The 13,997-nt window shown below is 54.1% G+C and overlaps 1 protein-coding gene across 1 annotated transcript; it reads left to right on the top strand.

Annotated features, from left to right (window-relative positions):
- Positions 1-5,919: 5,919 nt before the first annotated feature.
- On the top strand, positions 5,920-11,753 carry KRT4 (keratin 4; the record flags this gene model as incomplete). The annotated part of the gene is given in 10 exon segments (XM_084256356.1): positions 5,920-6,127; positions 6,130-6,623; positions 8,177-8,391; positions 9,007-9,067; positions 9,407-9,502; positions 10,000-10,164; positions 10,404-10,529; positions 10,957-11,177; positions 11,418-11,452; positions 11,562-11,753. Coding segments are annotated over 10 exon segments (1,809 nt in total). The 3' UTR covers positions 11,750-11,753.
- Between the last annotated feature and the right edge of the window lie 2,244 nt (positions 11,754-13,997).

Here is a 13,997-nt window from a genome sequence, read left to right as displayed (position 1 = left end):
TACAAGAGCTGGGGTATAGGCCAGAGGTGTGGGGGGTGAGAGGATCCACCAGAGACAGAGCAGGGAACAGAACAGGCAGAATGACTGAAACACACAGCTGAGGGGAGCAGCCGGGAGAAAGGAGAGGTCTGCTGCGCCATGTGGGTCGCCTCTCTGGCCGGGAATCGAACTCATGCTGCGGAGGCCGCGGACAGCTTCATAGGTTGTGTCTTAACCCTTGCGCCACCAGGGAGGCCCCAGTCATGACTTTTAAACTCATATTTTAATTGGATTTTTTGTGCCTCAGAAATACACCACTCCAGCTGGGACCCTCACAGAAGCCCCAAACGTCAGCGGGGGCTTGAGCTACCCCGTTTTACAGGTGAAGCATTAGGATTTGCAGAGCTAGACTTGCAGCCGGCTAGCCATGTCCAGGCTGCCTCTGTCCTTTCTCAGAAGCTCCGCTGCCTCAGCCTGCCGCCATCACTCACCTGTCTCACTGGTCCTCCCACGGTACTCTTAGGGACACCCCATGTTCTCCCCATGTCCACAGCTCCTGAAATGACCCCTGTGACATTCCTGACTGGCTGAGCTCCCAGTCCTGTGCTCCCCACACCCTGCTCCCTGGTCCATGAGCCCGAATGCAGGTTCTCAGTGAGTCCCTCCCACCCGGGCTCGTGCGCTCCCGTGGAACAAGCCCTTCTTGCCGGCCCCTCCATTCAGAGCCCAGTTCCCAAAGAGCCCAGACAACCCCACGAGGGCTTCCTCCGGGGCGACTGGACTGTCGGCTGAGGGATTTTGAGCCAAGCCCCTAAGCCACAGCGTAGGGGTTCCAGGCCCCACACGTGGCAGAATCGCTCCCCTCCCGGGCCCAGGCACCCCCAGCCTGGGGAGGCTGCACACCCAGAGCGTTGCTTCTCGTAGAGCTCCCGCTGCACATGTGCCCCATGGGCACACGGCTGTTCACACGCGCTGACTGTGCCCGCACCGCTGTGCACCCCTGGCGCCCCCACTCTTCACAGCAGCCTGTGAGACGGGTGTGATGATCACCCCCATCTGGCAGAGGAGGAACTGAGGCGCAGCGGTTGAGTAACTTGTCTAAGGTCACACAGCCAGCAAGGAGCAGGCGGAGTCCCGGCCCGGCCGTCGGGTCAGACCCAGGTTCTTCACAGCTGGGCTGTGCTGCTCTCAGAGAGAAAGACACAGAGAAACAAGGGGCTTTGGATGCAACCTAGTTCAAAGCTTTCATTTTATTGGAGAGAAAACCTGAGATGAGGCATCAACTTGCCAGTGGCGGAGTAAGACAGACAAACAGTTTTACTGAAGTTACATTTAGGGCTTCGAAGTTACTTGGAGGCAGTTTTAATGATCATGGAATAAAACTCAAGGAAGGTATTGCAGCGAGGAAGATCCGCTAAGAGTAACATGCTACTTAGCAGTCCTTGCTGAAAGCTGGGACCGGCCCAGCTCCGGGGTTTCCACACCCAGTTTCTGAAATGTAAGGATGGGGGGGCTGCTTTTAGGGGCCCAGGGGAGGCCAGCAGGTGAGAAGGCTCAGAGCACCTCTCCTTTCACTGCTTTGCAAATGGGGCTGTTCATAAGATTTTGCAAGAAACATGTTGGAAAGCCCTGGCCAGGGTGGGAGACCAGGAGAGGCTGGGAATGGGGGGGCCCCGTGGAGAGACCCCTGCCTCTAGCTCTGAGGAGTTCCCACCCTCTCATTGCCCTCACCGCTCCCTTCCCGAAAAGCTGACCTGTCCTGTTCTATAGTCCTTGATCCCCACGTTGACTCCGGATCCCCAGGGAGTGACTCAGGCCCAGTGGGGCAGTGAGACAGGGTGACCAGGGAGGGCGGGGTGCTTTCCCACACACACACACACCAGATTTGGGGCCTAGAGTGAACACAACCTGGGGATCCCTCTAATCCCAGGGCTGAATGCGAGGACTTGCCTCCTTCACCCAGAAAGCCCTGGGCAAACACACCCTCCTGCCCCTGCTCCACACCCCTGTCAGCCGCTCATCTCTCTTTTGACAAGATCTGGGCCAGCTGCCCAGTGAGGAAGGGTCACAGAGAACAATAGCAGACGCTGTGGGGGCGGGCTGGGGTGAGCACTGGCTTTGAGCTGTTACTTCCAGGTAACCCGGGAGAGTCACCTTGCCCAGGTAGAGTCTGCCCTGCCTCTGGCCCCGGTAGGCAGGAGGCATCTTTCCCATATCAAGGGAAAGAGATTCTTCTTTATGTCTCTCTCACTCCAGTAAAAACAACAACAACAACAAAACCCCACTCTCTGGCATGAGAGATTCTTCCTTAAGTCTACCTCGAGTTTTTCATGCTGCAGTTTGAGGGTTTTGTGTACTTGTGGCGCTTCTGACTTAATAATAAAGCTACAGGATGTGGCTCTGGTGTAGAAATTTCTTCTTACTGGGTGTGGGTTTATTATAGAATTTATAATGAAATTAATTTGGATTTGATTGATCATGGATGGAGAATTGGCCCCTCTGGCCAGTGTCATACCTTACTGGGAACTTGAAAGGACAGGGACGCATCAACCAAGCAACTAGTCATGTGACAAAAACAAGGGCCGGGGCCTCCCTGGTGGCGTAAGGGGTTAAGCACAGCACTGTGAGCTGTCCGCAGCCACCGCAACACGAGTCCGATCCCTGGCCAGGGAGCTGACCTCTCCTGTCTCACCTGCTGCTCCCCTCAGCAGTGGATTTCAGCAGATCTGCCCATTCTGCTCCTCACTCTGTCTCTGGTGAATCCTCTCACCCCTCACACCTCTGGTCTATACCCAAGTTCTTATATGCATAAATAAATAAATCTTTAAAAAAAAAACTAAGGGGGCCTCCCCGGTGGCGCAGCGGTTGAGCGCTGGGTTGCGAAGCTGACCACAGCCTCTGCGGCGCCAGTTCGATCCCCGGCTGCTCCCCGGCCACCGGAGAAGGGTCCCGCATGGCGCGCAGACCTCTCCTGCCGCCCGCTGCTCCCCTCAGCAGTGTACTTCGGTCCTTCTGCCTGCTCTGCTCCCTGCTCTGGCTCTGGTGAATTCTCTCACCCTCCCGCGCTTCTGACTGTACCCAGTGCTTGTACAAATAAATAAATAAATAAATAAATAAATAATCTTTAAAAAAAAAAAACAAAAAACTAAGGGTAGAAGGAGCCAATGCAGGCTGTGGGCCCAGACCCCGTTGCTGTGCACGGGACCAGAATATACGGGGCTGTATTCGTTACCATATATTTTCCCCAATTGTGTGTGGGACAGAGTCACTGAGGTAAAATCATGTGGTGTGGGGTCAAGGTCACAGGCTTTAAAGTCTGACAGAGAGGACTGGTCTCCTTCCTCTCCACTTTTCTCTGTGTGATTGCAGGCAAGTCGCACAACTTCTCTGACCTTCAATGTCTGCAGTTCCAGACTGAGCATAGTAGCTCCTCTTTTGCAGAGCTGTGGTGAGGAACGTTATAAAACAAGCACCCGTGTTCAGCACTTGACAGCAGCTCTAAAGGACAATCCACTCTCCCCTGAAAGCTCTGCAGCCTCCCCCTGCATCGTACTTTTTGTCTCAGGGATGGTGTCTGGCTCAGTTTCTAGTTACCTTCATAAGAGTTACCTCAATTGTGCGTCCTACAGGCACAAAATAAAATTGATCACATTCTACACAGTTGACCCTTGAGCAGCATAGGCTGGAACTACGTCAGTCCACTTACATGAGGATATTTCCCCCCAAATACTATTTTCCCCAATAGCAGTAAGTCACATAAGGTCTGCAGTGTTTTGTCTCCTATAAAACATATTGATGTGGCTACTGACAGCCGATTGATCTTATAGAGAGACACTAGCTTACGGTCTGAATCAATACAGTACAGTGCTGTAAATGCTTTTTCTTTTCTTAGGATGTTCTTATAAGCCTTTCTTTTCTTTAGCTTACTTTATTGTAAGGATACAGTTTATAATACATAGAACATACAAAATATGTGTTCATAGGCTGTTTTTGTTATCAGTAAAGTTTCCTGTCAATAGCAGGATAGTGGTTAAGTAGTTAAGCTTTGGGAGTCAAAAGTTATGTCTGGATTTTCTATTGTGTGGGGGCGGGTTGGGATCCCTAACCCCCATGCTGGTTAAGGGTCCACTGTACGTTTTCTTCCAGAAAATCCCTTTTACCTGGTTTGCTGGACAAAAGTGGACACAATTGTAGCTACAACATACCATGTTCTCTTAGTTCCAGAAGGGCACAGCCACAGGTTACAAGACACAGGGATCACAAGCCACCTTGGGGCTTCACCTGTGTGGATGCAAATCTGCCTCCTAGCCCATGAAGTCTTGGCAGGCCCCCCGGGGTGGCAGAGAGACAGAGCTGTGAGTGGGAGGTGCAGAGACCCAGGAAGATTAAATGACATCATGTATCTAAAGCATCAGCACGGTGCCCAGCACAAGGTTGGCACTCCATAGATATTCATGGGAAGGGTGGATGTGCAGTCCCGGGTCCTATACATGGCACCCAGGGCTTCCTCTACCTCTCCATTTACTTAGAGCCTTCCTGGAAGAGGCAGGAAGACCTCAGCAAAGGCTGAGGTAGATGGGATGCAGGTAGGTCATCAGAAGTAGAGCTAAGACGTGGGCAGGGAAGCAGGACATGGGGGTAGAGATGGAGAGAGAAGGAGCTGGTGGAGACCCCTGTCATCTCTGCAGCCCTGTCCTCTGGGCCTGGGTTCACTGACCTCCTCTCACCCCCTGGGCCTGCCCTTTCTCTCTCTGTGGAGGGAGCTGGTCATTTTTTCCACAGTCAACTTTCATTCGGTCATTGTCAGCTCTGGCTGTGGGAATTATCTGGGCCCTGTCACTGCTCTTTCTCGGATTTAGAGTAACAATCTCAGGGGGCTTGAGGACAGATTTTTCTAATTTCTCCTATCAGTGGTACTGGCAAAGCCCAGGTGGCCCAGAGTGTGGGGACACCTCTGAACCAGGTGTCTCATTTTCCAGAGCAGCTGATGGCTGAGTGGGCTCAGAGAGGTAAGTGACCCGCCAAAAGGCAGCTAGCTCACGGCAACACGTGGGATTGGACAGCTCTGCCGCCCTTCGTGGGTAAGAATTTCAATTTGTGCTTATAACTAGGATTTTGTAGTTGAAAACTCTACTCCTAGGTTTCACAATTTTGCTCCAGGGGCTTCAGCACCAAAATAGTTAAGAAGCCCTGCCCTGAATTTGGGGCCCATGACGGGAAAACAGAAGGTACCATGTCCTGGGGAGGCCAGCGAGCAGCTGGTCAGCGCGTGGAGCAGCAACGAGCCCAGCCTGGAGAATGCTGGCTGGAAGCCCTCCCTGCAGACCTGGACGTGGGTGGAGGAGTGAGTCCCGAGGCCTCTAGGCAGAGAGATTTCATGGGGCCAGTGTTGCGTTGTGGCCTCCTCGTCACATCTATCTACTTAGCCCCCCAGTGCCATGCTCACAGCAGGCACACAGTAGGTTCTCAATAGCTGTGTCAGGTCTCAATAGCTGGCCTAGGTTTGGAAGCCGGACAATGGACTGTACCCCTTGTACGTGCATGTGGAAGTGATGACGACATGGACTACAGGTGCAGCCTCGGACCACTTACAAAGCATTTGGTTAGCTGTAACATCACTGGGAGCTGTGAGGAGGGGGAGGCAAATACTTGTGTTATTTCCAATTTCCAGGTGAAGAGACTGAGCCTCACAGAGTGACTTGCTCAAGGTTTGCTGAGCTGTGCCCTGGAAGGCTGGTCTTCAGGTTCCAAATTCTGTGAGGGATGAGCTGACGTCTTTGGAGCAGGGAGGCCGCTGGGAGACAGTGAGATTGGAGGTGCAGTGGGTGGGGGGCCTGGAGGGCCAGCCCGCCCGGGCCTCTGAAGCGGAAAGCCCCTGGGCGCTGGTTCAGGTTCTGCTGGAGGGGAGTGTGCGAGCTCCCGTAAGCGGTTGCCCTCCGAATGACTTCTGTAGGTGTGTTAGGTGACATGCTCAGCAGGTGCGAGAAGGATGGGCCTGTGCCAAAGGCCAAGCCCAGAGATGTTTCGGATTTTTCCCTTTATGCCCCTGCAACCAAGCCCTGCTCCTCCAGCACATATAAGAGACCCGGGCGAGGGCTTCAGCACTCACGGGTCTGGCATCTCTCGCTTCTCTCTGACAACTTCGAGCTCCGCTCTCCTCTCCAGCCATGATCTCCAGACAGCAGTGTGTCCGAGGCGGGTCCCAGGGCTTTAGCTGTGGCTCGGCCGTCGTAGGTGGGGGCAAGAAGTCTGGTTTCAGCTCCTTCTCCGTGTCCGGGGGCGCAGGCCGCTGCTCCTCTGGGGGCTTTGGCAGCAGGAGCCTCTACAACCTTGGGTGCAGCAAGAGCATCTCCATGAGCATGGCCACCTGCCGGCCAGGCTCTGGCTTGGGGGCTGGCAGCGGTTTCGGGGCTGGTGGCTTTGGTGCTGGTTTCGGCACTGGCGGCTTTGGAGGATTCGGGGGCTCCTTCAATGGAAGGGGTGGCCCTCTCTGCCCTCCTGGGGGCATTCAGGAAGTTACCATCAACCAGAGTCTGTTGACCCCACTCCATGTGGAGATCGACCCTGAGATCCAGAAGGTGCGGACTGAGGAGCGCGAGCAGATCAAGACCCTCAACAACAAGTTCGCCACCTTCATTGACAAGGTGAGCAGCCCCCTTGGGCAGACGAGGTGGGACAGCCAGGGTTCCTGAGTGTGGGTTCCTCAGGTGTGAGCCTGCCGGGGCACTGGCAAAACCCTCCAATGTCTTGGGGTCTCTGTCCCCCGCTGCCACAGGGGAGTCATGAGGGAACATTTCCTTGCCCCATGCTGGCGGGAAGATGTGCTGCTCACATCAGCTCAGTGACGCTTCCTAGACTTGCTGCGTGATGCAGGGCAGACCATTCAACCTTCCTGGTTCTGGTCAGCCCGGCTATGAAGTGGAATTTTCTCAGATTCATATTTCAGAAATAATATGGTTGATAATAATTAGTAATTACCTAGTAGTTAATTTAACTATTGGCACTTTTGCTCTGGGAGCAGAAGAAAACCAGGCTGGCTTCCCAATGAGAAAGGGACTGGCTCCAGGACCTTGGAACATCCTCTTTCATCTTCCTCACTGTGGGCAAACTGGGCAAAATTGCTCATTTCTGGGTCTGTTGGAAGAGGGGGGTGGTGGGTCTTTGTTTTTCTGTTTATAGTCCTACTTCCTTTTCATGCATGATCTAGAAAGTTAATCCTGTAAGCTCAATCTCAGCCAAGTGTGGTGGATGATAGCAGGCAGACCAGCCCCAGAAAGCTGAGTCACTCAGAGATTGATGAATCTGAATGGGGGAGTTGGCACATTTGGTCAAGGAGGCCCTGCTTCTCCATGCATCGAAGGCTGACTTCTTTTAGACACTCCAGGAAAGAATGAATAATCCTGGAGGAGACTGAGTAGCACTATTTGCTTTTCTTCTTAGTTGGAATAACCCACAGCAGCTTACAGAGGCTTTACTGTGATGCTAGGACATATGGATATAAAAGCAAGACCAAGGGTTTGGTGCTTCCTGGTCCTAGCTCACCTTTTGGGCCAGAACTGTGACCTGTCACTTTTGCCAGCTTTCCTTTCCATGCTGAGGCACACAAAGTGGAAGTGGCATGCTGAGCTGCTGCCTCGATCTACCTGCTAGGCCTGTCCATGGAGATGGGGGCATTCAGGGCGGTCCCCTTGCATGATGGAATTGACCTGAGGCTCAGAATATGTCTAGGGCCTTCATGTAGCAGCTGTATCCAGGTCCATGGGATGTACCAGGACCACTTAGAAGTCAGCTTATTTAAAAAATCTCCAGTGAATTTATCACTTCTTTGCTTTGGGTAAGGAGCACTTCAAATTCAAATAACATTCAATAACCCCATGCTGGTTTGGTTGTATCTCCTAATTTTGTCATATCACGTCATAGAAGTTCAATCTTCTTCTCACTGTCCCTGTGGCCAGGAAGTTGTTCTTGCCGCACGGTCAGACCCTGCTGCTCTGTGGCCTCCCTCGTGGCCACGGGTGCAGGAGAAGCCCTCTGTTGAGCGCAGTGGATGGCACCTGAGGTTGCAATATGGGGGCCCTCCTCAGTGGCTCCTGGGCTGCCAGGTTGGCTTGGATTAACTGGGTTAGCGTTGGCCCTGGTCAGCCCTCCCGCCAAAGTTTCAGGCTCTCATCAGTTGGCTCATGTCTTTTAAAAACAGGTGAGGTTCTTAGAACAACAGAATAAGGTCCTGGAAACAAAATGGAGACTCCTCCAGCAGCAGACGACCACCACGTCCACCAAAAACCTTGACCCCTTCTTTGAGGCTTATATCAGTGCTCTGAGGAAGCAGCTGGACTCCTTGGTCAATGAAAAAGGGCGCCTGCAGTCTGAGTTGAAGGTCATGCAGGACAGTGTGGAGGACTTCAAAACCAAGTAGGTGGGGCAGAGGCGGGTTGAGGGATGTCATCTCAAAATCCTGCTTGGTCACTTCCCAGGCTCCTGGGTTCCTCTCGAGGAGGTTCTGGAGAGACTGCAGAAGGTTAGGAAGGCCCCCCTAGTCTGGTTCCCTTTTAATGGGGTGAAGCTCTCATCAATTTAGTAAAACCCTAAATTGTCCCAAATGGAAGATGAATGATGGATTCAGGGAGCTGAGTTTGCCATATACCAGCAAGGTCAGAAACCAAACAGATGAAGAATAGTATAGCTTGGTCAGAAGCATGTGGGTTGTAGAGATCGATGGGCTGATCTCATACCGTTTCTTCCCCTTACTAGCTGCGTGATCTTGGGTGAATTGCTCAACCTTTCTGAACCTTCGTTATGTTCATTTTTAAACTGGGGATAATGGCCCCACCTTATAAGTTTTGAGAATTAATTGATATTAAATGAGGTAGAGAAAGCAGTGCACAGCGTGGCATAGCTCTGGACATAGGAAAATGGGGCCATTAGTGGGATAGTTGCAGAGTCAGATGCTTGAAGACCAGCAGCAGCGCTCTATAAGACATTTGCTCACTGTGGGGCCTTGGTCTTTCCCTCTGCCCCCGTCTGCAGGTATGAAGTTGAGATCAACAAACGCACAGCTGCTGAGAATGACTTTGTGGTCCTCAAGAAGGTAAGAGATGCAGGAGGGCAGGGGAGTGCAGTGAAGGCTCCCCTTCTCTGGCGAGTGGCCTTTGACTTGATTCATGGGTTCGGTCCACTCTGCCTCAACTCCAAGCTGCCAGGTACTGTCCAGTTGTGATGGAACCAGGTTCCAAGGAATTAACAGTGGGAGGAAGCCACTTGGATAACTGACTCCGTGTCTGCAGGTGGCTTCAGGGCAGAATATGTGAGATGATTGGATTAGCTCCTCACCTAACTGCTGCTGACAGCACCTCTGGGTGCCACTTCACACCCCTCTCCCTGTTGTGTGTCCTGAACCTCATCTCTTATCCTCCCTCCTCCTCTGCAGGACGTGGATGCCGCCTACATGACTAAGGTGGAGCTGGAGGCCAAGGTGGACGCTCTGAATGATGAGATCAACTTCCTGAGGGCCCTCTATGCTGCGGTGAGGACTCACCCCCTCTGATCAGGGATGGGACTCCCCAGCTCTGAGGTTGCTGGTTGGAATTCACAGTTCTTTGAAAGGATTCCAGATCCCTTCAGTCAAGCCAGTGTGATCCCAGCACGGTCACAACTAGAAAGGGTCGAAATGAGAGTCCAGGAGAGACTTGCAAGACCTGATGTTGCTGTAGAAGCAATGATTAGCTCTAAGAAGGCCTGGAATAGAATTGAAAACTGTTCTGGTCCAATGGATCTATTCCCTGGGGTGTCTTCCATACAATAGGCCCACTGGTGTGCAGTGGCCTGTGGTTCCCAGGGGGCAGTAGAGAAGCGTTGATTTCCGTCTTCAGATGTCACCAACCACTTGATTTCAACACAGAAATTTATCCCCATTCCTGCTCCTCACACATCGGGAATGCCAACCCTGCCTCCACGTGAGACTCGTGTCAGAGAGCAGGGAAGACTGTGCAGGAGGCCTGATGTGAGGCATGTTCCCTGCAGGAGCTGTGCCAGATGCAGAGCCACGTCAGCGACACGTCCGTGGTGCTGTCCATGGACAACAACCGCTGTCTGGACCTGGAAAGCATCATTGCCGAGGTCCGGGCGCAGTACGAGGAGATCGCCCAGAGGAGCAAGGCCGAGGCCGAGGCGCTGTACAAGATCAAGGTGGGTACTGGGGATCTCTTGGGGTTTGGGAGTGACTTCTGGGGCTCTGATTTTGATATCGTCAGCTGAGGTCAAGAGAAGCCAGAGATGTTCTGATCTTCCAGGCGTTACCGATCCTGGTCTGATAGGAGATTCCATGACATCTGTATTATCCCTGACACCTACAACTACTCTTAAGAAGAGAACCTACCCAAATATGACCCCTGACCTCTGGTTCCCCATGTTTCCCTGGGATCTAGGTCGAGCAGCTCCAGTGTTCAGTTGACCAACATGGTGACAGCCTGAAGAACACCAAGACCGAGATCATGGAGCTCAACAGGATGATCCAGAGGCTGCGGGCCGAGATCGAGAACGTCAAGAAGCAGGTGGGTCTCACCTCCTTACAGTTGTAGGACAGGGCCAGGGCCTGGGGCAGATGTCTCCATAGCATACCAGCAGATAAGGTATCACCAGAAGATCTTGAGCTTGTCTGCAGGGGATTTGTAGCTCTTTATAATCCATACCCAGATCTTTTCAGAAATATTCTGATTAACATGATGTCACACCCCATTCAATAGATCTTGGCTCTTCTTCAGCTTTGTTCATCTTCAGCTAATCAGCCGGTGGGGGAGGGAGGGCATGGGGAATTGGAAGGCCCCGCCTGGTGTGCATGAGATGAGTCCAGGCAGGCAGGGGAGGACAGGCAGAATCCTGACATCTTAACCCAAGCCGAGCTGGCACAGGGAGGGCACAGGCGTAGAGGCTTTGACAGCAGGACACTGACGATTGCCTGCCCCATGCCCTTGTCTGCAGTGCCAGACTCTGCAGGCGTCTGTGGCTGATGCAGAGCAGCGTGGAGAGCTGGCTCTCAAAGATGCCTACAGCAAGCACACAGAGCTGGAGGTCGCCCTGCAGAAGGCCAAGGAGGAGCTGGCCCGGATGCTGCGCGAGTACCAGGAGCTGATGAGCGTGAAGCTGGCCCTGGATGTGGAGATCGCCACGTACCGCAAGCTGCTGGAGGGCGAGGAGTGCAGGTGCGGGGCGGCAGGGCTGCAACTGGAGGGATGGAGGGGCTCAGGGACATGAGCTTGCACCACCGCTGGCACTTGACTCCAGGCTGTGCTGGCACACGCCTCCAGGCTGTGCTGGCACACGGCAGTGCCCATGGCAGCTGCACATTCAGGCCTGCCATGAGGCTGCCTGGGGATGGGCTAGGTGCTTGCCACAGACCTACCAAAGCAAACCTGGCTTATGGTTCTTTCTCTCGCCCGCAGAATGTCCGGGGAGTGCCAGAGCACCGTGAACATCTGTAAGTACCCCTCCCACCCCCACCGTGGCCTCTGTCCCCTTAGTTTGGGTGAAGACTCCTGGATGCCGGCACCTCGGGAGTAACCCTGTCCCCTGCTTTTCTCCTACAGCCATGGTCGGTGGTGGCGCTGGCGCTGGAGGCATGGGCGGAGGATTTGGAAGCTGCTCCGGGTTTGGCCTGGGCAGTGGCTTTGGCTCCAGCTGTGGAAGTGGCTTTGGGATCGGCAGTGGCGTCTGTGGCAGTTCCGGCAGCAAGGTCATCTGTTCCACCACCATGAGCAAGAGATCCTTCCGATAGAGGAGACAGGGTCCCTGCAGCCCCTGAGCCCTGCCGGGCCAGCCCTGGTTCTCTGTGCTTTCTTCATCCCCTCCGGCACCCCCCCTCTGGGGCTCATCTTACCAGTGTCACCTGCACGCCCCCCTGGACTCTCTCTGCTCCCAGCATGACCTTTTCCACCAGGGCATGGACTCTGCCCTCTTGGAGTATGGAAGCTTCTCAGTTTGCGCCTGGAGGCCACTGCAGTGGGCGTCCGCTTACTCATCCCCCCATGGACAGAGAGGCTCTGACCAGGAGCTTCATCTCTAGAATTATCGCCACAGCTGCCTCTCCAGCCCAGTGCCGTCCCCATCAGGACCGCGATTCTCCGACACTTGACAGCATCTGGCCCTGCAAAGTGAGGACGAGGGCCGCTCGGCGTGCCACTCAGCCCCTCACTCCCTCTGTCCATCCTCTGGTGAATCTTCAATAAACTGCTTTTGTCATTCATACTGAGCAGGTGTCGTTGTTGTTCCGGGAGGGGAGAGGCCCCAGAACTCGGGTGGAAGTGCAGGAGCTTGGGACCAAGGGCTGTGTCTGCTCAAATCAAGGTCGTCAGCAACTTTCTCAGGACTTTCCTTCTGAGTTGCGCAGATCATTGAGGGAGAAGTGCAGTGCGTAGAGCTTGAAGGCTGTTTACAGAATAGGGGGACAGACTCAGAACAACCAGCAGTGACAGGACGTCGCCCAGTGCAGGCACCCCGGGCTGGGCCTTCTCGATGCTGAGCCCGCGGGCACCGCAGGGGAGGGGCTGACTCTGTGGGTGTGGGACAGGTGGTTGAGGGTCGCCGTTGAATACAGAACGACAGGTCCTGGAGCTTATGGGTGTTTCTTCTCAGTGCCCCTATTTTTATTCCACGCACGGAGCTAAATCCTGCTGGACGAGCAAGGCCCTCAGGAGCTTCTCAGAATCGACGAGGTGGTGCATGTTGGCCAAGGCAGTGTCGGCATGTGCTCTTTTGTGCGATGCCCGCTTCCCCTCTCCCGGGCAATTAAGTCCAGGGTTCTCTCTATGTGGCTGTCCCTGAGGGTGGCAGAGTGAGCAGGTGAGGCAGAGCTTCTGGAATGGTAGCGGGTGGAGCTGCTGGCCCTGGAGATTCTGGTGGGTTAACTGCAGAATGAAGGAGAGGATGCTCAGAGGTGGGGTAGAGCCTTGGAGGACACCCTGTTTCTACCCTGGCCTGATCCCAAGACACTGGGGCAGCATGACTTTGCCTTCCCTAGCAAAGACCACGCACGAGCAGCCCGACCTCAGTCCCTCCTACTGAGGACACTCGTTCCCTGCACCTCCCAGCGGTGCCTTCCGCTTTGACCGGCAGGGAGTTCACTCAGACTGCGACCCTGATTGTGTGTCCGTGGAACACAAGCCAGTTCTGCTCAAGGGACGTTTTTTGGCACAGCTTGAGGCAGGTTTGGCGCTACAGGGCAGAGCAGTGAAGGGCTAACCCCGGGGCCTTGTGGCCCCAGCACAGCTGCTCCCAGCTGGGCCCTCCACAAGCTCCTCCCAATCTCCTCAGCATCTCAGGCTCACTCCCTGGTGCGTCAGAGCAGGAAGTCTTTGCAGCGAGTCAGGTGGCTTTGACTTCTTCCCACCACGGCAGCCCTCCCCTGGGAAAATGCTAGCGTGGCTCTCTTCTGAGTTTCTGTGTTGGGGAGGAGTCAGGGTAGGAAGGAGCTTCTCAAGGCCTCCACTAGGAGGGGACAGGCGGGGGAGAGGCACACTGAGAAGCCAGGAGTGGGGGGCCTGGCAGGTGAATGACTTTCTCCTGTCCTCTGAGCAAAGGAAGTGTGGGGGTAGCCGGCCTGGGTGGCACCGAGGTCCAGGGGCGCTCCAGTTACATTTAATCACACAGCAAGTCGTAGATCAAATGGTGCACGTGTGCCTTAGAAGAAGCGTGTTTGTATTTGCAGGCAAGTGACTGTATGACTCCGATTTTTTATTGATATAAGAAGATTTATGTTTTACATAAAAGGGGGAAATTATTCATGCCCAGGCGAGTGGATCCTGGCTGATCCGGAGCTTGGGAGCTGGCTGGTTAGTCAAAAGGGATTATTTGGGGGGAGAATCCAGTTCTGAGATAGCAGGCAACACCCTTCTCACAGATCCTTAGAGCTGGATGCTGGCCAGGGCTTTGTGTTCAGGGAAACTGTGGAGACACAGGCTGCATCACCAGACCCTTGAGAGCCGTGTGCAGCCCCCTCCCACCCCCCAAATGCTTTCCCTTGAGGT

This window comes from Talpa europaea (genome assembly GCF_964194135.1).
Source record: "Talpa europaea genome assembly, chromosome: 15".
NCBI lineage: Eukaryota > Metazoa > Chordata > Mammalia > Eulipotyphla > Talpidae > Talpa > Talpa europaea.
The sequence above is the reverse complement of the archived record's forward strand: the minus strand, read 5'-3'. Positions and strand labels throughout refer to the sequence as shown.